Source organism: Camelus dromedarius, chromosome 16 (genome assembly GCF_036321535.1).
Source record: "Camelus dromedarius isolate mCamDro1 chromosome 16, mCamDro1.pat, whole genome shotgun sequence".
In the NCBI taxonomy this organism is placed as follows: Eukaryota; Metazoa; Chordata; class Mammalia; order Artiodactyla; family Camelidae; genus Camelus; species Camelus dromedarius.
This window is the reverse complement of record NC_087451.1, coordinates 57,675,285-57,700,123: the sequence shown is the minus strand read 5'-3', so window position 1 is coordinate 57,700,123 and position 24,839 is coordinate 57,675,285. Positions and strand designations below refer to the sequence as shown.

Sequence of the window (24,839 nt, the reverse complement as noted above, 5' to 3'; positions counted from 1 at the left end):
TGAAAATCCAGAGTTGGGCCTACTCAAGAGATGTCCAAAGACCTGGGAACCCTGGACCTGCATTCCCTATGGGCAGGAGTCAGCTGCAACAAGCAGCAGCGGCCTGTTTTAAATAGAGGGGCACAGCCTGTACTTTGCCATAGTCCCCACCCCTCCCTGCTGCCCAACACCAGACCTACATCATTCATTTGCATCGCCTGCTGGGTCTGTGTAGCTAACTGGGTGCGCAGGCCCTGTCTTAAGGAAGCCAGGCTGGGGGGCAGCACCCGAGGCAGTTCCCCTCAGGCTGATGTCGCCGCCTGTCCTCCCCACTCCCCACCAGCCCGTCATGAACCACAACCCTTGGATGCTGCTGTACTTCATCTCCTTCCTGCTCATTGTGGCCTTCTTTGTCCTGAACATGTTCGTGGGCGTGGTGGTGGAGAACTTCCACAAGTGTCGGCAGCACCAGGAGGAGGAGGAGGCCCGGCGGCGGGAGGAGAAGCGGCTACGGAGATTGGAGAAAAAGAGAAGGAGTAAGGAGAAGCAGATGGCTGGTCGGTAGTCTTTCCACATCTCTCTGAGTCGTGCCTGACCTTGGCCTTGCGACTGCAGGGGGCCAGGAGCCGGGGCTGGGGGCCAGGAGAAGATGCTCCCACCCCCTCCTCACCTCCTTCCCCTCCGGAGCATGTCAGCCTTTAGAGCCTGCATGAAGCAGACCAGCTCAGCCCTGAGCGGGAGGGGGAGCTACCCCCACCCCACGGGGCTCCCGGTCTCAGCATCATGCTCTCCAGGTGGTGCCAGGTGGGAGCTGATGCACAGCCCCTCCCAGCTCGACTCTGAAAGGAGCTTCACGGGATGGAAATCCTGATACATTGCCCTGTGCGGGTGTCCAGCGACCCCGGGCTTGACCCAGGTGCCAGCCTTGCCCACCCCACGGTTGGTGAGCAAGCATCTTCAACCTGAGGCTGCCTAGTGTCTGTAGCTGCAGGGCAAGGCCTCCGCAGAACCTACAGATGGACTGTGGCGTGAGCGAACCCCAGAACCCCCTTTCCTCCTCATCTCCAGCAAAACTCCCTGGCTTCCCAACTGTCATTCTTTTCCCAAGCTGTAAAAAAAAAAACAAACAAAACAACAACAACCAAAAAACTTCCCCCAGCTCAGGGAAGGTCTGAGGTCACAGAAACTCTAGGTTCACAATGCTCTGGCCTTAGACCCTTCAGCCTCTCGCGGGTGATCTCCAACATCTCTTGGCATTGGCCGTTGAGGCCCCCACCCAATCCTCCTCACGCTCTTAAACCATGGGCGGGCAGAGACTAAGCAAAGGACACGCAGATTCCAGGGAGGACACGAGGGGATGATAGGTGTGGGGGTACTGTTGTTTCTCGGTGTGTCTCCAGGTGTGTCTGCACTTGGCTTCCCTCCCCGTCTTCAGGGCTCCTGCCTGTCTGTCTGGTACTCGACAATCTGTGTGACTCCCTCTCAGTCACTGCCCACGTCTCTCTAAGTGTCTTAATGTGTGGGTTTCTCTGAGCCTTCATGTGTCTGTCTCTGTTTGGTCTGCGGGTTTCCCCTCCTCTCTCCACCCTTTCACAAACCATCTTCTTTACGCCGGTAAGATGTGCGCAGTGCTCTGAGTTTTCCATTTGGTTTGTTGAAATGTGAGTACTACCAAGTGGGTCGGGGGCTGCGGTGCCCCCCTCGGCCCCTGGCTCCATCTCCTGCTACCTGTGAGGGCACCTGGAGCGAGGGGAGGGCTGTGGGAGAGTGTGGGGGCGGTGAGGGCGGGACCGAGCCCATGCTCCCTGTGAGAGGCGGGGCGGGCGCTCCAGGGGAACGGGGAGGAACGCTGGCCCCTGTGCAGCAGCTCTGGGGCAGGGGGCCCATCTTGGCTCCCCGTGACAGCTGGGCTGAGCAGGCGCACTGCCCCCAGCAGCCATGCTCCCACCCCTGCTCCGTCCGCCCCTCCTTGCAGCCTGCCTTCTCAGCAGAACATCTGCAGATGGAACTGTTGGCAGGAGGCATGTGTGGCCCTGCCTGACCAGCTGGCTCCCCTTCTAGGGTCTGCAGCCATCTCAGGTGCTGCTGAGGCCGCAGCGCGGGTAGGCATGGACATTTGTTCTGAGGACAGGCTTTCTGCCCCTCCCCGTGCCTCCGACTCCCTGCCCCTGTGACCCTGATGAGCTGTTGAATTGCTCAGCTTCCTCCAGTGCCCTGTGTCGCTGAGTTTGGGGCTGGCGCTCAGGGCCAGCCACTCTTGCTCAGTGGACTCTATTCACAGGCAGAGTGAGGTCGGAGCCCAGGGGGAGCGAGCTGCTGAGGGGCCCTGCCCAGCCCAGCTAGTCTGGCCAGTGACCAATGTCGTGTTTCGTTCTTTTAGATCTAATGCTGGACGATGTAATTGCTTCCGGCAGCTCAGCCAGCGCGGCGCCAGGTACTGCGTCTGGGGTTGTGGGTTCCAGGGTGTGGCCCAGGGCGGTCAGGCCCTGCCTACCCCCAGGCCCGCCTCAGGTGTGCGGGGCCATCCTCTTGCTCCTTCTCCATGGCTCAGTGATTCTATCCTCTAGGGTGAGGGGGCAAGGGTCCCTGGGGCGCTGGGCTCCATGGCATCCCATAGGCCTGTGCCAGCCAGACGGGAGGTGAGGGCCTCAGCACGCCCCTCCGTCCAACTTCTGTTGGTGGACTCTTCTTGTCTGGCAAGGCTGCCAAGGCCTGAGCTGCCAGCCCCCTGCGGCCTCTTCCCGCTCCTGCTTCTCCTCCCGGGTCACACCGTTCGATTATTAGAGCTGCAAATCTCTCCTGTCTCCTTTCGTCTGAACAGGAGACTTTGATCCAAGCAAGCAGGATGAGAGGAACAGAGAGGGAAAGGATTTGTTTTAAAAATGTAACAATGAATAATTGAACAGACTCATTAATAGTCAAGTAATCGCGGTGGCCACGTCATCGCTACAAACAGCAGGAATTGGGAATCAAAGGCCTGAGTTAGCCACAAGCTTCTCCCACAAAAGCCAAAGGTTTGGGAGTGAGTTAGGTCTTTCTCTTTGAGAGCTGTGTCCCCGGGGAGGCCCTCCTGGTCCTGCCTGCCCTGCTCTGGTCCTCTGGCTCCTGCTCTCCCCAAATGGCCCCCAGACAGAAGTTCAGAGGTTTTGAGAATCTGTGACAGGGTTGTGGGGCCTCCTTACAGCCTCTGATGCCTCCAACCGATGGTTCCCAACCTGTTTATCCCCAAGGGCCCCCCTTATCAACTCCCCCAATAGACCCCACATTTTAAAAGACTTTGAAGTTGAGAGCACTTCAATAATGGCTTTATTTCACCATTTTTACTAATCAAAGGCACGCCTAATTGCTCATCGAGCTTCTGAGCTGCAGAAGATTTCACCGTGAATGACAGCAAAGAAGGACCGTTTTGCCATTAAATTAGTCTGTGGGGTCTTAGCACAGGCATCTGTATGATTTCTTTTAAGCTTTTAGAAATTTTGAAAAGAACGTAAAGACCCCCATGTGGCTGCCTTCTCGGACTGCTAAGGGCTTGGGACTTCAGGCTGGGAACCACGGGCTGTACCTTTCTCCGCTATGTCCACATTCCCCCAGGAGCCAGACTCCAGCAGACACTGCCCTGCAGGTGTTGGGCTGCTTGATCAAAGGGGACCCCCTGAGCTGCCATTTGGGAGGTCATCCCTGAGGCCCAAGGTGGATGGATGTCTCCTGTCCCCGTGGTGCTGAGCTATAGTGAGACCATCTGGGGGCTCAGGATTCCAGCTGCTTTGTGTCCGGATTGCCTGGGTCCCATGTCTCCGAGTCAGGCTGTTCCTGATGTGTTAGGAAATGAGGGAGGGTGTGGGACAGTGGCCTTCAGATTTTCCCTTATGAGTGCCTCTGGTCTGTAGGCTGAAGAGTCCATGCGTACACACACGACGATAACCACCTTGGCACAGGGCTGGTCCACAGAGGCTTCTCTCCCAAGAATCAACACATGCAGATTCTCGTAGTCCTCAAGACCATCTCCTGACACACCCACTTAATGCTGAACACTCTTGTTACTCTCATACTGCTCGCACACTCACAATCCTCATCTGGGGATGTTCTGCCATGCTCCTGTAGGCACATGCAGGTATGTACGCTGGTTGCAGTCGAGTTTTACCTTTCCAGCTGCTAATGAAGACACAGAGACCCCAGACGAGGGCTCATATCACACCATATCTCTCTTTCCCAAACCTGCTGTTCTGTGTGGTCTATGCTAGAGCTTTTCAAACTTCAGCGTGCATAAGAATCACCTGGAGAGCATATTAAAACAGATTCCTGAGCCCCACCTTGGGAATTCTCTTGGAGTGGTCCAGGGTGTTAGTCCATCTGCACTTCACTCAGCTCACAGGGGATGGTGGTGGTGGGGTCTTGGTCTCCCCAGCAGTGTGATGGGGATGCAGTCACACCCTGAGACTAGGGCTGCTGGAATCAAACCCCGGCAACGCACCTCCCTGCTCGTACCACTCCCACCCTGTGCTGCCCCTAGCAACAGCACAACAGCCAGACCCCAGGGAAAGGCAGGAGGGAAGATTCTTTGCTTATCAGGGAAATGGGCCTGACCAGACTCTTGGGGCGAGCAGATCAGCCCCCAGTGATCACTCGGCCTCCAGCACCAGCTCCACTCCCCTCAGCCACTTGTGGCACCTACCTGCATTCACCCTCTCTCCTTCCACTGGGACCCAGTGATCAGGCCTGGCCACAGCAGCTGAAGGTGTGGCCTCTGCCGTGGTGGCCTGTGTCCCTGGGAGTGACCCCCACCTTCCACCTACCACTCCTGTCACTCTCCTTTGCAAACCCTCTGCCCTGGCTGTGCCTTGGGCTCCTGGTGACCCCTGCTAACTCACTGTGCCTGTGGCTGTCACACACAGCCTCCTGCGCCTCCCGCCTACTCCCGCTCCTGACTCGGGGCTGGGTAGTCCTGGGGGTGCCCTTCTTCCCACTGTCTGACTCTGGTATTTTCTCCATCTAAGGTTGCTCATACTAGTGGGAGGCAGGGAGATGGGGCCAGGGCTGCCTACATGCCAGTGACCCCCAGTCAAGGGCTCTCCTGGCCTATGGCTGGAGCTCTCAGAGCAACAGACCCACCCAAGGCTCCTCCCAGGGGGTCTTGATTTCTTCTCTGAGCCCAGGTACTTGCCCATAGAACTGAGGTCCGGGAGCAACAAAGGGGTGGCATCATCCAGAGCCCAACATTGGGAGCCTTTGGGCAAACTCTCTGAGGGCAGCCCTGGGCCAAAGCCCCAGGGCTTTGTGTCTAAACCCACCTGGCAGCTGGTGAGGGACTCGGGCTGGGAGTTTAGGTCCTGGCTGGGCCACTGCCTCACAGCTTGCGGACAGCTCACTTTTTGCTGGGCCGCGCGCTCTGTGAAATGGAAGTGTTGACTGAGGAGATGCTCATCGGACTGGCCCTGGTACTCTTTGGACCTGTGCTCTGATGGGGGGTTTCTGGCAGCCTTGGCACCTGTTGGTCTGGGGTTGGGGCTGGGCGTGGAGAGGCATTTGTACAGACCTCAAGGTCCTGGGACTGGTCACAGATGCCCTGTCTCAGTCGTCCTGCTCCCACCTTCCCTCTGGGCCACTAGGAGGAGGGTCCCTGGCTGAATTCCAGTCCGTGTGCCCCCAGACTTCCAGAGCGAGGCCCGGAGGTGGAGGCAGCAGCTCCATTTGGCCTGGGGCTGCCTACACAGTCAGACTGGGGTGAAGGGGAGGGGGGACTCTCCCAATCTCTCCTCTGCATTGTCTCAGCTAATAATGGGGCTAATAAGGAGCCGCTTTTTCTAACCTAATTGTATTCAAACATTTTAGTTAATTCTCCATTCATATTTTAGCATAATGGGATCTGGTGCTCTCGGCACTTATGGAGATTAATGCAGAGACAGAGCTCTGGCTGCTAAGGCAACGCTGGGCGACTAGCGCCCTCTGGTTCCTGTGGGTACTGAAGGAAGGAAGAGGCTGGCTCGCCTGGTCCACCCTCCGTGATCGCATCACCTTGTGGATGACCCGGGGCCTCATGTTGTCCCCTGTCCCCGGCCTCTCCGTGCCCATCCTTCTGGGGGCCGGGAGGGCCACCTGAGCAAACAAAGCCACAGTTGGCTGGCCTATCTCTGAGGAGAAAACGTTGGCCTAAGGCACCCTGTGGTGCACCAGAACGTTCGGGACTTTCTGCCTCTTGGTTATCCACACCTCAGGGCGGATGCTGGAGGGTGGCATCTGGAGAGGCTGAACATGCAGCTCTTGGGCACTCTTCTTCCTTCGGCCTTTGGTGGGGGCCCACCCCAGGCCACCCCTTGCCTCAGTCTACCTCTCTGTTAAATAGTCCTCTGCATGGGAAAAGGACAGTTATGTCTAAGCTGGCCTGAGCCCAAAGCTTCCTGCTGCCCCTGGCACAGGCCTCGGAGGCTGCAGCCCTGGCTGGCTGGCTTCCGCCCTAGACTTCCTGAGGGGGAAGGGCTGTCTGGGACCTGAGGCTGCCCCAAGCCTCCCCATGGGGAGCCTCTTCTTTCTTTGTGGTTGCCTGGGGGCCCAATCTGTCAACCACCTCTGATGACATGTATCCCCAACTTGGCCCGGCCTTTCCTCATGCCTGGAGGAGGAGCCCCCTGCAATCTCCTGCCCCCAGATTCAGTCTGCCTGCTTTGTAGGCCAACCTTCTGGCACTGTGCTTTTTAGAACTAAGTGGTTCACTAATTACAAGAGCGATGTGATGCCGCTGACAGATCTCAGACAGTGCTTCCAGCCCAGCCTGCAGGTGAAGCTGCCCTGGCCCCCAGGAGCAGGCCGGGCACTGCCTCATTAGAAACTAGGTGAGCCCTTCAGGTGGGGCAGAGCAGAGCCTTCTGCCCTTCTCCACATGAGGGTTCAGGAGGCCCAGGCCCTGCCCCCCCCACCCCCGGAGCCCCTCTGAGTGGGTCAGTGCAGCCAGCCAAGAAGATGTCCAATTTCCAGTCTCCGGTTTTATCTCCACATCCCAGCTCTGTGTAATCTCCTCTGCTCCCCTCGAGAGGCTGTCCCATTGATGCAGCTTCCTCTGAGCCCGATAAGACCGGTTGCTTTTCATTGTATTGATCTGGCCTTGCTGCAGAACACTGAGCAGAGGGTGTCATGAGGGGCTGGTGGGTTTTGGAGGCTGCCTCAGGGAGGGAGCTCACCTGGTGTCTAATGTGGGTGGGGAGCTCTGCATGTCCTGACTTCTTCTGTGCCCAACTGCAGCCAGTAGAACAGATGCTTGGAGGGGAGACACCGAGAGAGCTGCCCCCGCCCGAAAAGGGCAGTGTGTGGAGGATGAGGATGCTGATGACGCTGGAATGTTTCAGCTCTGGCATTAGAGGCTAGTGGCTGTGAGGGACTGTGGGTGGAGGGGGCACAGGGGACAGGGGCCTGATGGATGCTCTGTTCTTCCCCTGCCCCACCAGAAGCCCAGTGCAAACCCTACTACTCGGACTACTCCCGCTTCCGGCTCCTCGTCCACCACTTGTGCACCAGCCACTACCTGGATCTCTTCATCACGGGTGTCATCGGGCTGAATGTGGTCACCATGGCCATGGAGCACTACCAGCAGCCCCAGGTAGGAGCGAATGCCTGGCTGTCTAGGCCCCATTTCCAGCCATAAGACTACTGGGTGAAGCCAACCCAGCCTGAGCCAGGGCACCTCAGGTGAGTGCTGGATGCCTAATGTGGGGGGGGGGGGGCCTTCTTGTACCCCTTGCAGTGACCTCTGGAGGTGAGTCTCATCTTGATTTTACAGATGAGGACACTGAGGCTCAGAGAGATTACTTGGCTGGACCAAGGTCACACAGCTAGGAAGCAGAGGAGCTGGTTTCTTCACCTAGCAGATATTTATTGAGTGCCTACTCTGTGCTGGGCTCTGGACCTTGGAGGGTAAAGAAGTCAGGCCATTACCTGCCCTTCTGGAGTTTAGATTCCAGTGAAAGTCCAGCTCCAGACCTCACCTATGATCTTACCACTTTGCAAATCAGCCTCAGTCAGCTGTCCTCCAGAGCTCAGTTTTCCTATCTGAATTGGTAATGTACAAGGCCTAGCTTTCTAGTCTTTCTAGCTTTCTGTGCCTTCCAGCACATTCACATATGATCTCCTCACCATCCGTCAAGGAGAGAGATCCTTTATCACAAAGTTTGTTTCATGCATATGAATGAGAACTCTACTCTCTCCTAGAGTGGTGGCCATTATGGAGGGAACAGAGAACAAAGGTGCCCTTAGACTCACCCTGTCTCCCAGATCTGGGAGGTTTGATAGAGGGGTGGGGCAGGCATTGTCCCTGGGCCTTAAGAGACCCTGCATCTTGCCCCTATCCCTGCCAGATCCTGGATGAGGCTCTGAAGATCTGCAACTACATCTTCACCGTCATCTTCGTCTTGGAGTCAGTTTTCAAACTGGTAGCCTTTGGCTTTCGAAGGTTCTTCCAGGACAGGTAACAGAGAGGGGAGGGGAGTCAGGGAGCAGGTGAAAGGGCGTGTCTCCTGGGGAAATACCGGGAGGATCTAGTGCCTGAAGACTTTTCTTGACTCCTGAGGTTTAGCCTCCTTTCCAGGACCCACCCAGGGCTGATGGTGCGGTGGGGCTGGGGGAGCATCCAGGGTCTGGGAGATGGGAGGGGAGGGGGGAAGGTTGGCAAAACAGGGCCTGGGGGACATTGGCAGCTGGACATCAGTACGGTCTAGACTGGAGCCAGACTGCCTGGACCAGATTTGAATCCTGGTTTCACCATTTAGAAGCTAGTCATTTTGGGTAAGTTATTTAATCTCTTTGTGCCCCAGTTTCCTCATCTGTAAAATGGGATGTAATAACAGTATCCACATCACAGAGTTGTGATGAAGATTATGAGTTTCTAGTGGTTAAGCCCTTCAATTAGTGCTTGGCACAAAGCAAATACTATATAAGTGCTGAATAAAAAAGCAAATGAATACAAATGAGCAGCAGAGGCCCTCAAGCTAAAGTCCTAGTCCTACCTGTGCCCCCAGCTGTCTGTGTGACCACAGATAAGGCATGCCTTCTCTGCAGGATGCGAAGGCTGGACCCGCTGACCTCTGCCCTCCTTTCTGTGGCTGAGAATGTGCCACCTCTGTTGCACAACTGCCCCCCCCCATGCAGTGCCCCTCCTCAGGGAGTTGTGTCCTGGGCTTTCAGGTGGAACCAGCTGGACCTGGCCATTGTGCTGCTGTCCATCATGGGCATCACGCTGGAGGAGATCGAGGTCAATGCCTCGCTGCCCATCAACCCCACCATTATCCGAATCATGAGGGTGCTGCGTATCGCCCGAGGTCAGTGCCAAGCTGAGCTCGCATGGCCACCCTCCCAGGGTGACCTGTCCAGAGGGAGACAGCAGGGGTCAGCTCTGTCACTGGCTAGGGACTAGGTGGGTGTGGGTGCCTGTGAGCCTCTTTCTTTCAGCCTCTGCCGAAGGGGAAAGCTGGGGGCTGGGCCGAGGGTGGGGGTGAAGCCATGGCAGCCTGGCTGGCTGGGGCTGGTCATCCCACCAGCCCTAGCCCCGGCCCTGGCTTCACTAGCTGTGTGACCTGGGACCCAGTGGGGCCAGCTCACAACATTGTCCTGTTCTGCAGTGCTAAAGCTGCTGAAGATGGCTGTGGGCATGCGGGCGCTGCTGGACACAGTGATGCAGGCCCTGCCCCAGGTAGCTGGGGGGTGGGGTGGGTGGAAAGGGTTCTTTTGGGAAGGAGAGGGTACTCTCCAAAGGGGCGGAGGGTCAGGGAAGCTGGCCGGAAGATCCAGTTGCACCTTTTCCATTTCTTTTCCTCTTTTCCAGGTGGGGAACCTGGGACTTCTCTTCATGTTGTTGTTTTTCATCTTTGCAGCTCTGGGCGTGGAGCTCTTTGGAGACCTAGGTGAGTTGGGGTAGGGAGGGCAGAGGAGGCAGGGCTGGAGATCCAGGGTCTCCTAGACTGACTGGAGCCTCTCTGCCCTCCCCCACTCCTCCAGAGTGTGACGAGACACACCCATGTGAGGGCCTGGGCCGGCATGCCACCTTTCGGAACTTTGGCATGGCCTTCTTGACCCTCTTCCGAGTCTCCACAGGTGACAACTGGAATGGCATTATGAAGGTGAGAGCCCACCACAGTGGGGTTTCTCCCAGGGCTGGCTCAGGCCCCGTGGAGACAGCCCCACTTCTTGAGCCAAGATTCTTTGTCTCAAGATGAATTGGATGTGAATAAAAGCATGTAACCTTCTATCCCCCAGGCCCGAACACTCTAGAACTACCTCTCCCCAGGACATGCTCTGACTCACACTTCCCAAGACAGTGTCTAGTGTTCTTCTGCCCCCAAGACACCGTAATTCCCTCCTCCTGCCCTTCCTTCTCCGCCTGCAGCACGCTGTGATACCAGCGACCCGATTTCCCCTGATGGCTCCTTCCGCTGTCTTCCCAGCCTCATCTCTCTGACCTGCCTCTCCAGGACACCCTCCGGGACTGCGACCAGGAGTCCACCTGCTACAACACAGTCATCTCCCCCATCTACTTCGTGTCCTTCGTGCTGACAGCCCAGTTTGTGCTGGTCAACGTGGTGATTGCCGTGCTGATGAAGCACCTGGAGGAGAGCAACAAGGAGGCCAAGGAGGAGGCCGAGCTGGAGGCTGAGCTGGAGCTGGAGATGAAGACACTCAGCCCACAGCCCCCCTCGCCGCTGGGCAGCCCCTTCCTCTGGCCTGGGGTCGAGGGCCCCGACAGCCCCGGCAGCCCCAAGCCTGGGGCTCCACACAGTGTGGCCCATGCCGGAGCAGCCTCCCACTTCTCCCTGGAGCACTCCATGGTGAGCAAACACCCACCTATGCCTTGAGGGGGTGTGGGCCTCAGACGGGAGGCACGGGTGGTGTACAGGGAGTGGGCAGCAAGCAGACCCTAGGGCTCCTCCTCAATTGTTCTGACCGTCCTGCCTGGATGAAGAGAGGTGACCCAGGCCACTGCCCGTCCCCAGAGATGGCTGCCCACACCTGAGGCAAGGGGCCACCCCAGTAGGCTGCTGGCATACATGCTGGCTCATCCGTCCTTTGTGCCTCCAGCCTGGCCTGGACTCCCCTTCCTGGCTCTTAGGTTCAAGGGTGTTTTCTGTTTCCTTCCTGTTTCTTTATTACCCTTGCCCGATTGCCAAACCTCTCTCCTTCCCCACCCTTCAACCTGCCTGATTCCGTATCTCGATCTTTTTTTCCTGATCTACACCTGTCACCTTTTCCTTTCCTTTTCCCTCTCTCCCTATGGGCTCTTCTCATCCTCTGTCTCCCATCTCTCCTTCCTTCTCCCACATCTCTCTCTTCCCCACTTCCCCGTCCCCTTCTCTTTCTCTCCTTGTCGCTCTGTGTGTGTGTGTGTGTGTGTGTTTATATGTGCGTGCGTGAGCACACATGTGTGTGACCTCTTCTTTCTGCTCTATGTCTCTATGCCTCTTCTCAATCCCCTGCCACCACACTTCCCATCACTGCTCCTCTGATCCCTGCTCCCCTGACTCTCTGGCTCCCCTTATGGGCTGGTCCTCCCCAGGACAGACAGCTGTTTGACACCATATCCCTGCTGATCCAGGGCTCCCTGGACGGGGAGCTGAAGCTGATGGACGAGCTGGCAGGCTCAGGGGGCCAGCCCTCTGCCTTCCCTCCTGCCCGCAGCCCGGGCGGCTCCGACCCACAGGTTACTGTGTCCCCGTGCTGTGCCCCTTCCCCTGACTGTGCTGGGCTGTGCCATGCTGTGCCATGCTTCTGGGGAGGAGGGTGTTTCCTGCCCACTGGGTATCTGGGGAGAGAACAGCCTCAGGGCCTCAGTTGAGCTTTGGGCTTGGCAGGAGGCAGCCAGGGGTTCTTCAGGCTGAGATCAACCTCTGGAACATGCAGTTGGAAGGTAGGGATGCTGAGATTGCACTTCTGAGGGAGAAGGATAGGTGGAGGAGGGGTTTGGAGAGGGCACTTGTAAGAAAGAACCTGAAAGGGAAGAGGATGGAGCAGAACACAAGTTGGCAGTGGGACCTTAGCGGGTGCAGGAAGTGAGGTCCAGACCCAGGGGAGAGGTGCTTCGGGAGAGAGTGCAGGTGGCCAGAGACCCACTGAGGGACATATCTTAGGTCACAGTCTGCTTCTTTCCTGTATCCAGCACCCTCCCGCAAGTCCTCTGTTTGGTGGCTTTTTAGGCCACGAAACCCAATGGGCGCAATGGGTGCTGTCAGTAGCCAGTGGCTTCTGACCTGGTCCTGAGAAGGAATAGAGGGCTCCAGCTGGGACGGTTCTGGTGACCTCTGGGTGAAATAGGACTTAGCTTCCTCCCCAGGCCCAGTCCCCTCCCACAGCACTACATGTGTTTCTCCCCCAGTCCCATCTAAATAAACATGGTCTTCTGCTTTCTAGGGTCCTCCTGCCCTCCTCTTCTCCCCTTGCCACCTGTCTGGCTCCTGTGACCCCCTGTACTTGGAGGTGCACTCTACCACCCCCCCTCCTAGGTCAGGGGCTGCAGGAAAGCCCCCAGCAGACCCAGAGTGGAAGCAGGGAGACAGGTGTCAGCTGGAGATAGAAAGCCTAGTGCCCCACAGGCCATGGCGGGTGACAGGGTGGAAAGTGGGCTCCCAGTACCTGGGACGTCTGTAGCCTGACCCAAAGAAATGGACACTGACCCTTAAATAGGAAGGGAACTTGCCTTGAGTGTTCCTGATCTCTTGTTGGAATTCAGTCTCAGATAGGATCTAGGGGCCTGAAACTGGCAATGACCTAGAATGATCAGTGGGAGAGTGAGTCCCTTCCTGAGGCCTCCCATCCTGAAGGAGGCTTATGGGGAAGGGGCTGGTGGGGAGGAGGATGTCATGAGAAGGTGACCAGCTCATCTGGGAGGCACGGCACCCCCACCCCCACCCCTTAGGGTCCGTAGGCACTGAAGCCCTGCTGCAGATCCCAGGTGAGCCAGCCAGATTGTGTGGTGGCCCACCTGAGTGTGCCCAGTTCAGGCCAGTGGGAGGAGAGCCTCTCCCAAAACCTAAGCTGGAGAGGACAGGCGGAGGAGGGCCCAGGAGGGAAGACGCTGGAATCTGGGGGCAGGCCAAGCCTGCTAGGCTTTCAGAAGCAGAGAGAATAGGCAGAAAGCAGTTGTCAGGTTGGCAGCTTTGTCCCCAGTGCCCCCCACGCCGCTCTGTCTGTGCTGGGAGCAGAGAGCAGAAAGGCGCTTTGCAGGCCTTTCTTCATTTTTTTTTTTTTTTTCTGGTATCTCTCTGAGAATCAGAATCCCTCCCCGCTCCCTGCTTCCTCCCTGGGTGGTGGTGGTGTGGGAGGGGCTGCTAAGGTTCCTGGGCATCTTTAGAACGTGTTCCTGTGTCTCCTCGCTTTTGTCGGTGTTTGCTCCGGCTCTTTGGTGCCTGCGCAGCCTCTCTGATCAGAGCGGGGGTTTGAAGGGGCGGGGGGGCGCTCTCAGTTTTCTTGAAAATGGTTGGGGAGAGAGAAGGGAGGCCTTTTCTCCTTATGCTTTGTGAAAGGGAGAAAGGGGGGCTCTGTGTGTGTGTGTGTGCGTGTGCATGTGTGTGCCTGCACACGCAAGAGTGTGCACTGTCCTGGTTTCTTATGCCTGATCATCTCTCTCCCTGTCTAGATCCCTCTAGCTGAGATGGAGGCTCTGTCTCTGACGTCAGAGATTGTGTCTGAACCGTCCTGCTCTCTAGCTCTGACGGATGACTCTTTGCCTGATGACACTCACACACCCTTACTTAGTGCCCTGGAGAGCAATGTACATACACACAGCCCCTCACTGCCCTCCCCAGCCTCCCCAGGGGCCGGGCTGGCTGCAGGGCTCCAGACCCCTCCCCTTGTCTCACGCTGCCGCCAGGCCCCACCAGGCCCCACCCAGAGGCGGCACTTAGTGCCCAGGCTCTGCTAGGTCCTTCACATCCCCCACAGTGGACAAAAAACTTAGGTAAGATTAAATTGGGGCCTTTCCCAGAAGGGCCCGGGGCGGCAGTCGTGAAAGAGTTCATCCAGCCACCCAGGAGTGACACAACTCAAAACAGAGGTGTCATCAGGCAGCTGACCAAAGGGCCTGCCTGGGTGTGGAGTCAGTCTCTGTATCTGGAGCCCTGTGCAAGCCAGCCCTCCCACTCCTCGCACCCCTCCTTCCCACCTGCCCCCAACATGAGCCATTCACCACCATACAGCGGGTGAGAGCCACATCTCTGCTGCCACCACCATGCCCTTCTCCACATGAGGGCCGTCCCTGTCTCCCCGTCACTGTCCCTGTGTGTCCCCATGTCCTGGGGGGCTTCTTTGTGTTCTGACAGCTTCTCCACCCTTGCCTGGCTCCCCATCCCCTTCTGACTGTGAGCAGCCCCCTCCTCCCTGCCTTTCCCCTCCTCTTGGGGCTTAAGAAGGTCCCTTCGTCACAGCAGGACTGCTGGAGCAGTGCCCTGACCATAGGCTAGGGGTCCCCGGGGTTCTTGGAGTGACTGGCAGAAGTGGGGCTGAGAGAGGAAGCAAAGGACCCAGACTGCTTCCTGGCACGGCCATGCTTAGGCCAGCTGGGGCTGCTTAACTGACTGGGCCCACATGGGGACAGGAACCTCTAAACTCTCTTAGAACTAGGAACGAACAGGGTGACGGAGAAATCTCTTGGGAACAAACCTTCTCTCCCTCCAAGCTAATTACTGCCTTTCTTTGAAATAGATTAAAAAACCCACTCCCATCCCCAGTCTGCCCATCTGAGTTCATGGTACCCAGGCCTTGCTCCCCACCCACTACTGCCAAGGTCACTGTGTAATTAAAAGTGGGGTGGTATAGACAGGTGGGTGAGCCAGCTGTGACATCCCCTTAGTGTTCATCTGTCATTCAGCTCACATTAACCCAGCCTTTGTCCAGTGCTGGGTGCTGGGGCTGCCTTAAAAAACTAGATGGTAAAACAGCCTCCTTCCTGCAGGCATCCCCAGGCTGCCTGGTCCCCTGCGCATTGGGAAGGTCCTCCCCCACTCCCCGATCCCCCAACGGCCCCAGCACAGCAATTGGGATGGGGGTGCTGCTGTTAGCTTTTAACTTTTCTCTGTGCAGTTTCAGAGCATCTCAAGGGGGCCTTGAGAATGAGCTCTTGGACTACCTGCAGGGCTGGGGGCTGGGGGCTGCTCCCTTCCACTGGGTACCTCCTTACCCCTCCGCCATCCCCGCTGGGAAGCTCCAAGGTGATGCAGTACCAATAGTTTCCTGGGGGAAGGGCGTCCTCTCATCCCCTTCCTCCCTGTGTATAGAGGGCTCATCCATGTGTCCGTTCCTTCTCCCTGGCCACACTCATCCCATCACCACCTTGTCCAGGGAAGGGATGGGGGCCAGGGCTGGTGGGGGGTGGCTTCTGGTTTCTGTCGTCCAGCTCTGCCTCAGTAACCAAAGCTGGATGCCTCCTCTTCCTCCCACCTCCCACCTCGTTCCTTTTGCAGATGGAGTCCCATCCTGAGGAGGTGACCCTCATGTTGGGACCAGATCTGCTGACTGTGAGGAAGTCTGGGGTCAGCCGAACGCACTCTCTGCCCAATGACAGCTACATGTGCCGGGATGGGAGCGTTGCCGAGGGGTCCCTGGGACACAGGGGCTGGGGGCTCCCCAAAGCTCAGTCAGGTACCAAGGCTGGGGGCAAGCCAGCTCGACTCACACCAGGAGACCCGTCTTTGCCTAAACCCAGTCCTGACTTCAGGACGTGGGGGTAACTGAGGCAGGCAAAGAGGCCTCTCCTACCTCTGAGGAGCCCCCATCTTGACGAGGTCACCCAGCCCCTGCCTGAGGGAGCCCCCAGCCTCAGGGGAGTGGCCTTCAATCCAGGGTCGGGTGGTGTGGTGAGGGTAGAGGCTCTGATGGGGGAGAGAGGGGCCGGGAGGGACTCGGGAGGGACTCAGGTGGGAGCCAGCTCAGCCCACTCTCCAGTTCTACTCTCTCCTCCCCTCCCCGCCAGGCTCCGTCTTGTCCGTTCACTCCCAGCCAGCAGACACCAGCTACATCCTGCAGCTTCCCAAAGATGCACCCCACCTGCTCCAGCCCCACAGTGCTCCCACGTGGGGCACCATCCCCAAACTGCCCCCACCAGGCCGCTCCCCTTTGGCCCAGAGGCCACTCAGGCGCCAGGTGAGCAGGTGTGGAGGGTGGGCATGGGCCCAGGGGCTGGCCTCTCTGCTGAGAATCCTAGGCTGTTGGTGATGACCAGGATGGCCACTTTCATTCTCCCAGTAAATACTGATTGTGTGCCAATGATGTGCCAGGCTGAGTTTGAGATACCAGGGACACAATTCCGGGCAAAGCAGAAGTGGTCTGTGCCCTCTTGGAGTTTGCACCCCCTCTCCTGTTTCACTGAAGGGGCCTGGGGACCAAAGGAGGTCATGCTTGCCCAGGGGCACATGGCAGATTAATAGGTAGAACCTGGCCCAGTCTCTGGACTCCCTTTCCGTAGCCCAGAGCTGTCTCCCTGTCTTCTTCACTGGTAAACCTAACTAAGGAGTACAAGGCATGTTTTAGGTGTCTCCACTATTGACCAAGCCCAGGGCCCACCTTCCAGAGCCCACACTCCAAGAGCACAGAGCAGAGGCTCATGTAGCCAGGTGACACTTCTCTGTCCCCACTGGGACAAGGCCACTGCCCATGCTGTGTGTGCCTTATGTGTGAGGATGGCCTCACAAGAATCTGCCCAACCTGGCACGTTTGGGGAGCAGGCACCAATCTCGTCCATTCTGCAAATATTCACTGAGCAGCCTCTGTGTCCAGGTACCAGGGACATGGACAAATGAGGTAGCCCCTGCCCTCTGGAGCTGGGGGTGCAACAGTGGAGACATATACCCCACCAGGTCATGACAGGTCCCAGATGCATGGGTGCTCATGTGTGTGGTGCAGCAGGGAGCAGGGGAGGAGGGGGTCAGTTTTACTTGAGGGTGAAGACTGTCAGGTACTACATCACAGAGGACCTGAGCCCAAAAAGTTGAGGGGTACTTGCCATTCAGGAAGGGCATTTAAGGCCAAAGAAGTAAAGAGACTGGGAAGCGTGAAGGAGCCAGCTGGGGAGCAGAGCTGGCCTAGGACTTTCTTGTATCCCAGGGGTTGGGAGCTGTAGAGAGCTATTCCTGCAGCCTTAGGGGTGGGAGAGGCATGGTGCACGTGGCCCCCACCTCTCAACAAGAGCAAATACTGGTACCCCTGCTTAGGGTGGTCCTGCAGCTCCATGGCGGGGGTTGGAGGGGGCTGCTTGACTTGCCAGTGGGACAGTTCATGGAGAAGAGGAAGCCTCTGGGCTAAGCCCTGCCCCCACCCCACACAGGCAGCAATAAGGACTGATTCCCTGGACGTCCAGGGCCTGGGCAGCAGGGAAGACCTGCTCTCAGAGGTGAGTGGGCCCTCCCCGCCTCTGGCCCGGGCCGCCCCGCTCTGGGGCCGCTCCAACACCCAGGCGCCACAGCATTCCTGCAGCCAGAGCAAGATCTCAAAGCATATGCCCCCATCAGCCCCCTGCCCGGGCCCAGAACCCACCTGGGGCAAGGACCTACCAGAGACCAGAAGCAGCTTAGAGCTGGACACAGAGCTGAGCTGGATTTCAGGAGACCTCTTGCCTGGGGGCAGCCAGGAGGAACCCCCTTCCCCGCGGGACCTGAAGAAGTGCTTCAGCGTGGAGTCCCAGAGCGGCCCGCGCCGGCCCATGTCCTGGCTGGACGAGCAGAGGAGGCACTCCATCGCCGTCAGCTGCCTGGACAGCGGCTCCCAAGCCCGCCTGGGCCCCGGCCCCTCTAGCCTCGGGGCTCAGCCTCTTGGGGGGCCTAGGAGTCGGCCCAAGAAGAAACTCAGCCCACCCAGTATCTCCATAGACCCCCCAGAGAGCCAGGGCCCTCGGCCCCCACCCAGCCCTGGCGTCTGCCTCCGCCGGAGGGCTCCGTCCAGCGACTCCAAGGATCCCTCGGCCTCTGGCGCTCCCGACAGCATGGCTGCCTCGCCTCCCCCAAAGAAAGACGTGCTGAGTCTCTCTGGTTTATCCTCTGACCCAGCAGAACTGGACCCCTAGTCCTGCCCTCCTCTCCCACTCACCTTTCTCCACTGGGTGCCAAATCCTAGCTCCTCCTCCTGGGCTATACTCCTAAACAAAGTTCCATATGGACACCAAGGAGGCGCTCCTCCCTGCCTCAGTGGCACTGAGCACCGGCAAGCAGATCTTCTAGAGAGTTCAAAGCAGCCGCCCTGGCCATCCTGGCCACCCTGGCTCCCGGCAGAAAGAGAGTGGCCCAGTGGAGCTGAGGTTCCCGACACCAGGAGCTGTTGGGAGAAAGCAATACGTTTGTGCAGAATCTCTATGTATATTCTATTTTATTAAATTAATTGAATCTAGTATTTGCGGGATGTACGACATTTTGTGACTGAAGAGACTTGTTTCCTTCTACTTTTATGTGTCTCAGAATATTTTTGAGGCGAAGGCGTCTGTCTCTTGGCTATTTTAACCTAAAATAACTAGTCTAGTTATATTCCTTCTTCTTGCAAAGCACAAGCTGGGACCGAGAGTGCATTACAGCCCTGACGGAGGCCCATCTTCAGTGGAGAGCGAGAACCATTTTGGAAACTGTAATGTAACTTATTTTTTCCTTTAACCTCGTCATCATTTTCTGTAGGAAAAAAAAAGAGAAAAAGAAAAAAATAAGATTTTACAAATGAAATGGAACCTTTTTATATATACATACATACGTATCTATATCTATATCTATAATAAAGTAATTTTCCAAAATAAAAAGTTAATCACGATCCAGAGTAAAAGGGACAGAGTTAGGCATTTCCAGAAGGCATTGGAGAGAAATTCCTGGAGATGGGGAGTGGATGGTGGGGAGGGAAGGGGTCAAAGCTGCGTGTGTGTGTGTGTGTGTGTGTGCGCGTGCGCGTGCCTGAGAGAGGGAGAGGGAGAGAGATCCTACACACCTCTCCCTTGTAGCCTTGCCTCCCAGGGCTGAGGGAAGAGAGAAGCCCCTCTCCTGGGTGGAAGGCTGGACAAGCAGGGTCTACTCCCTCTTCTATCAAAGCTTTATCTCTTCCTGTTAGCCAAGCAGCTCTGTGAATGTGAGTAATTCCAGATTAACTCTTATTTCTGCTGACAGCTATCAGCCGTGCATTGAAAGCTGGAAATTGGCATAATGAGGCTGTTTTGGTTAATGGGGCCGACTGAGGCTAGGGGAGGCGCCTCAGCTGCTGCAGTAGGGATTCGGGGCGGGCGGGGTTGTAGGTGGTGCAAACGCTTCTGGGTTTTCTTTCTCAGGCTTCATTCAGCCTGGGTAACCTGAGCGGTCAGGGCTTTAGCCTTCTGCCTTGGAAGGGCTCACTGACTGGCCCTGTGGGAGCTGCCCCATCAGGGCTGGCAGTGGAATTAAGCTGTACAAACAGAGCAGGCTGGTCCCTCCGGAGACGGAGGGGGCCAGGGCCGGGACCTCCAGGTGGAGTTGGTAGGGTTGGGCAGCTAGGCTGCTGAGTGGAGAGCTGGCCCCCTGGGGGGTGATGAACGAGCCCCGAGCCCCAGCAAGGAGTTTACACGGTCTGCTGCTGCCTGCCCAGTGGGAGCCAGCAGAGGACGAAGGGGGCGAAGGCAGCTAGGCAGGCAGAGAGGAGGAAGGGGAGAGGAGGAGGGGCCAGTGACATGGCTGAGAACCTCCTTTCTGGTGCTCCCACGGGGAATGTTCTTTTGTCTGAAACTCTGGTGCCAAGACACAGTGCCATGTGCACCAATGACTAGCTTAGCCAGCCGGGCCCTGCCAGCACCCCTGAAGATCCCCAGCTCCACTTCCTTGAGCATTGACTTTTGGACAGAAATGATACCACTCCCTGAAGCAAACACCTGGGTTTATCCTCTTAGGGTACGCAATAGTGTGACACTCTTCCCTCTGGTCTCCTTGGGTGGCGAGATAGGGGTACATGTAGAAACTCCCTTTTAAAAAAATGTAAAAAAAGCAAAACTGCACAAAACTCCTAGAGTTTTGTCACCTGGGTCTGCAGATTAAGCTTTTATATTTTTGTAGCATTCTGTAGCTATATAGTCCCTAATGACAGTGGGAGATTTGGGGAAGCGTGCTCTGGAGTCTTCGTCTAATAGAGGACTCCGGGTCAAGGTGAAGCCAGACACCTGGGCTGCTACTCCCTCCCCTCAACCCCAGGCTTCCCACCCACCCCCGGCCCCAGGACCCCTCAGAGTCAAAGTGGATATTCTGGGGGAGAGAATTGTGGCCTCTCTCCCAACAATGTAAAATCTTTATCAGTGATGGAGACTATGTCTCATTAAAAGGGTTTTGAAGGGGGAATAATGATACTGCTGCATCCTATTAACAGTAGTAATAACAACGAGGATGCTAACCTCATGATGCTTGTCTGGTTGGTTCTTTGATTGTGGTCCAGGATAGACCGGGAATGGGGAGTGGAAGAGTCTGAAGGAGGCTGGGGTGGGGAGGGCCAGCAGGTCTTGGATTAGGGCCTCCAGGGCAGGGTTGAAACTGGCCAGGAGCTTCAGGCATGTGGGAGCTTTTGGAGGTAAGAGCATCTACCCTGGCACTTCTGCTCTCAGCCTTCTTTTTGTGGGTTCAGAGGAAATTGTGTTAACAGTTGCAAGCCCCCACCTTGGGCTTGGCTGCTTCTGTTTCCTCTCCCCCAAGACTCCGGGAAAAGGTCTGTCTGGGGGCGGGGGCACTAGGAAGAGAAGCAAGCTGAGCTGGTGCTAAAAACAATCTGAGGCTCATCTGCAGTCTTTCACTTACTTCTCACAACACCCGAGCAAGGGAAGTAACAATTGCCATCATTTTTTCATGAGGTAATGCGTTCAGAAAGGTTAAGTGACAGACCCAAGATCACACAGCCAAGAAATGGCAGAGTTGAGATTTGATCTTTGATCTGGCCAACCTCCAGACCATTGGCTTCACACTATCCTAGCCTCTTTCCCACTGTGGAGGGTGTGAGGAGTTCTGATCACAAAATGACTTGCCAGGGAGGCCTTTTCCAAAGCAGTCACATTTGTGTTCATGGAAATGTACCGACAAGATCCCAGCTTGGTGTACTCAGAGGCTCAGAGGAGCCCACAGTCTCCCACCTTCTGTGGAGAGAGCAGTTTGACCCCAAGAGAAAGTGTTTCTCAGCTGCAGGTGCTTGCAAGGGCTGGCCAAGGCTGACTGCAATAACCCAGTTTCCCAGGCACCACCTTTCCCTGGTGTAATGCTGCCCTTGAATCTCAAAGTACCTGTTCTCCTCCTCCTCTACCCATCCCTTCCTGTCCTCTCCCCTGCCCCACCCAGACCTCTCCCACTTTCCAAACGTTTTCACTTCCAACTTTACCCCTAATCCACACCCACGACAATCCACACCCCATAGCTTTGTCTCACCTTTCCTGTGTGGGGTTGGGGGGAGGGCCGGTGACAGCAGTGCAGTGAGGGCATCATCCACCAGGTGGCAGCACAAGGCACCATCACCTGATGCCACCTGGTGCCCCTTCTATAGAGGGACCTAGCCAGGGAGAGGACACCTTCTACAGACAAGTGCTATGTACAGCCCCCGAAGGAGGAGACAGGCTTGCAGGGCCCAATGAAGGATTTGTCTGTATGTGGAGAATCCCTGCGGCCCCTGGGGTGCCAAACCGTGGACCCCAGTGATCCCGGCCCACGGCCAGTGCACCATGACTAATCCAGGGCAGGGGTTGCCAAGAGGGGAATTAACTCTCAAAATCAATTTTAGTTGTGGGCTGGTGTCCTGCTCTGAGGGCACAGCAAGGCAGGTCAAGGAGGTGGTGGCTCCTGCAAATGCCCATGAGGGAATGCCACTAAGAACTTTGGAATGGCCTGCTCCAGGTGCGGAAGCTGCTGACTGTGGCCCACGGAGCTAATTAATTCTTCTTGCTTTGAAAAGTCCTGAAGCGGGCACAGCAGCTAGTGCCCACATGCCTGCCAAATCAGATCAAAGTGCACACAGGAGGTGGAGAGGCAGCCCTACAGAGGCCACAGGTGGGACCAGTGCAGCCCCCACAAGGCCGGGCTCTGGAGGAGAGAGCTGGAGTTTGGGAGCTGGAGGCTGATTTGCGGGTGCTCTCAGCCGTCCAGGAGCCACAGGGGCTAGAAGGAGCCAGGCAGTGTGTGGAGGGCAGAACTAGCAGCTCCACAGCCTTCTCCTTGTCTTGTCAGTTCCCACCTGACCCTCCCCATCACTCCCCCCTACTTGTTCTGCTTTCTTCTCTCTGCTGTCATTCCTGCTCAAAGCTGTACTTTGCAATTATCTTATCTTTCCATCTTTCTGCCAAGAAGTCCCCGATGCTGGGTTCCCCTGGGATGCTCACTGGTCGTGGGGAGAGGCAGCACACACTTGGTCCACCCTGCCTGGAGCTGCAGTCAGTTGGGGAGAGAGGATGGGGCTGGGGCCATTAAAGCTGGTGGAGGTTCGGTCCCTCTCTCTGCTACAGCCCAACCCACAGGCCCTTACTTATCCTCACAGGAGCCTCCAGCTGGAAACATCTTGGTTCTGAAAACTCAAAATCGGAGTGGACAAAGCTCACTGCTGGGACTAAACCTAGTGCTACAGTGCCCTCACTACTTATGACTTCTTCTAAGGACACAGGATGCTTGTTGAATCAGTCGACAAATATTTCCTGAAGACCAGCTTTGCCAGGCACTGTCCTGGGTGCTGAGAATATTGTGGTACATAAGACTTGGCCCTTATCCTTAAGATATCCGAAGTCTTTTGGGGGAGAAAAGCAAGACAATGAGTGAGTACAGCACAGGGAGGGAGGGCCGCGCAGAGGAAGGGTCCCTAGCCCAGGACTGAGGTGGGGGAGGTTCAAGGAACGCTGGGGAGGGATGAAAGGGGGGTGCTTGAGTAAAATCTTCAAGTAGAATCAAGTAAAATCTTGACTAGAGTTTGCCAGGTACAGAAAGGGAAGTAAGGCAGAGTGGGGAGAGTGTGCCAAACAGTCTTGAAGGTGGCGGGAGGCAGGACATGAGTGCAACAGCTAAGGATACAGGAAATGCATCCTGTCCAGAGGCTGCAGGGAAATAGCCCAGCATTCAGAAGACGTGGAGCTCATCCTGCCGCTGCCAGGATAAGACAACTCAGAGCCTCACTTTTCTTGCTCTAGTGAGAACAACCAAAACTGTAATGTCCTTGAATACTGCAGCTGTTATTCAAGGACTGCGTGAAGGGAGCCACATTCCAGGAGGGGTCAGGAGGGGCTAACTCCCAATGAATGCCTCAAGAGAGACGGGAGAAGGCAAGGATGGCCAGGTGTCCCACCACTATCGCAGGGGCTCCCACCTAACGCTGCAGGCTTGGGAAAGGCTCTCTAATGGCAAAATGAGACGGCCAGGGCCAAAGGGGAGGGTGCTCTAGCCCCAGGGCTGAAGACAGAACTCAAGAGTCCTGCCCCAAACTAGAGGAAGGGCTGAAGGAAGATTCGGGCTGCTCATCGCAGGAGCCTGGATCACCAGGGCAGGAAGACACCTTAGATGGCATCTTGTCCAAGTTGTTCAAGAAACTGAGTCCCAGAGACAACAAGGGACTTGTCACACAGTATACTAAAGGTTCTGCTCAAGGCGTGGAGGGGGTTTGAGGTGACTCAGTCGATCCCTGCCCTCAGGGACCTCTCAGACTGGCAGGGAAGACAGATTCTTCACAACTAAATATAACCCAAGGCACACTGTGACAAGAGTGCGAAAGCTCTGCAAAGTCTGGCTCGGAGACAGAGGAGTGGGGCAGAGAGACTGGGGTGGGGAGGGGTGCAGACAGGACTTGCCTAGTAGAGGGGGAGAGGCCCCTGGTCCCACTGACTGGGGAAGGGGGAGCCCTGTCCACCCTGCTCCCACCCCCTGGTAGCTCAGATCTCTGTTCTGATAGCCCAGGGCTGAAGGGACTTCTTTCTCGTGACTTCCTGCCTGCCCAGAGGGACAGGAGGTGGCTGCTCCTTCTGTGCTATCTTGCTGGCACCTACCCACACTGGCTGCTGAGCAGCCAAGCAAGAAAACACCTTCTCTTGAGAATAAGTGTCAGGGAAGGGGTCACCAGGGAACCTAGGCGGATCCTAGACAGGGACCAGCTTGAGAGGCAAGGGCAGGGGAGAGATGGGCCGGGGTAAGGCCTGCTGGGATAGGGGGTGGGTTCCTTCTCAGCCCCAAGAAGGGTGGGGAATTGGCTTCTGGGATACTGGTAGGGAAGAGAGAAGGACTGGGGTAATGAGAGATGGAAGGAGGGATCCCAGCAGGGCCAAGCTGGGGCAAGCAGGAGGAGGCCACTGAGCCCAAGCCCAATTTATAGATAGGAATGTGGAGGCTCAGCCTTAGAAGTGTGCTAGTGTGGGGCTCTCCTTGGGGCCTCACTTGCCTATCCCCCACCCTGACCAGACTGAAGTGGAGGAACTTAACACATGTTGGGTGCCTACTAAGTGTGCCAGGAGATATGCTTGATGCTTTACATACCTTTCCCATTTAATCTTCAGAGTAACCCTATGACGTTGGTACTATGATAATCCGTGTTCTACAGAAGTGGAAATGGAGGCACAGAGTGATACTGCAGCAACAGGCACAAGATTAGGGAGAGACAGACCCTCAGGCAAGCAGCAATTTAAGAGAATCGAAGGAAGTCACCATCTAGATGATGCTGGGACCCCCTGTCTCCTGGAGTACACACACACACACACACACACACACACACACACACACACACACACACACGAACACACAGTGTGTTGGTGTCTGCCAGTCCCTGGACAGCTTGTGGGGGAGAGGTAGCCTCCAAATTGTCTGGGCACACAGGCTCTTCCCATTTCACAGAAGAGGAGACTGACGTCCGGAGATGAACATGGCCTTATCGAAGATTTATTCAAGGAGGGAGCCTTGCTAAGTCCCTTT

At 56.5% G+C, this 24,839-nt stretch overlaps 1 protein-coding gene across 21 annotated transcripts in view; it reads left to right on the top strand.

Annotated features, from left to right (window-relative positions):
* The window catches only part of CACNA1G (calcium voltage-gated channel subunit alpha1 G), a 61,590-nt gene extending 43,008 nt beyond the window's left edge, over positions 1 to 18,582 (top strand). For 2 of the 21 annotated variants that reach the window (XM_031469541.2, XM_031469540.2), the window contains 13 exons: positions 323 to 536; positions 7,416 to 7,567; positions 8,322 to 8,431; positions 9,148 to 9,281; positions 9,582 to 9,652; positions 9,785 to 9,863; positions 9,958 to 10,079; positions 10,431 to 10,784; positions 11,510 to 11,653; positions 13,586 to 13,720; positions 15,408 to 15,585; positions 15,917 to 16,086; positions 17,267 to 18,582. In XM_031469541.2, coding sequence (XP_031325401.2) covers positions 323 to 536; positions 7,416 to 7,567; positions 8,322 to 8,431; positions 9,148 to 9,281; positions 9,582 to 9,652; positions 9,785 to 9,863; positions 9,958 to 10,079; positions 10,431 to 10,784; positions 11,510 to 11,653; positions 13,586 to 13,720; positions 15,408 to 15,585; positions 15,917 to 16,086; positions 17,267 to 18,001 — 2,598 coding nt within the window. In that variant the 3' untranslated portion in view covers positions 18,002 to 18,582. Of the gene's footprint in view, positions 1 to 322; positions 537 to 2,359; positions 2,414 to 7,415; positions 7,568 to 8,321; positions 8,432 to 9,147; positions 9,282 to 9,581; positions 9,653 to 9,784; positions 9,864 to 9,957; positions 10,080 to 10,430; positions 10,785 to 11,509; positions 11,654 to 13,585; positions 13,889 to 15,407; positions 15,586 to 15,916; positions 16,087 to 17,266 lie in introns of those variants that run through there. The other 19 variants (XM_031469555.2, XM_031469551.2, XM_031469549.2 and 16 more) reach the window with 13 other exon arrangements.
* The last annotated feature ends 6,257 nt before the right edge of the window (positions 18,583 to 24,839 follow it).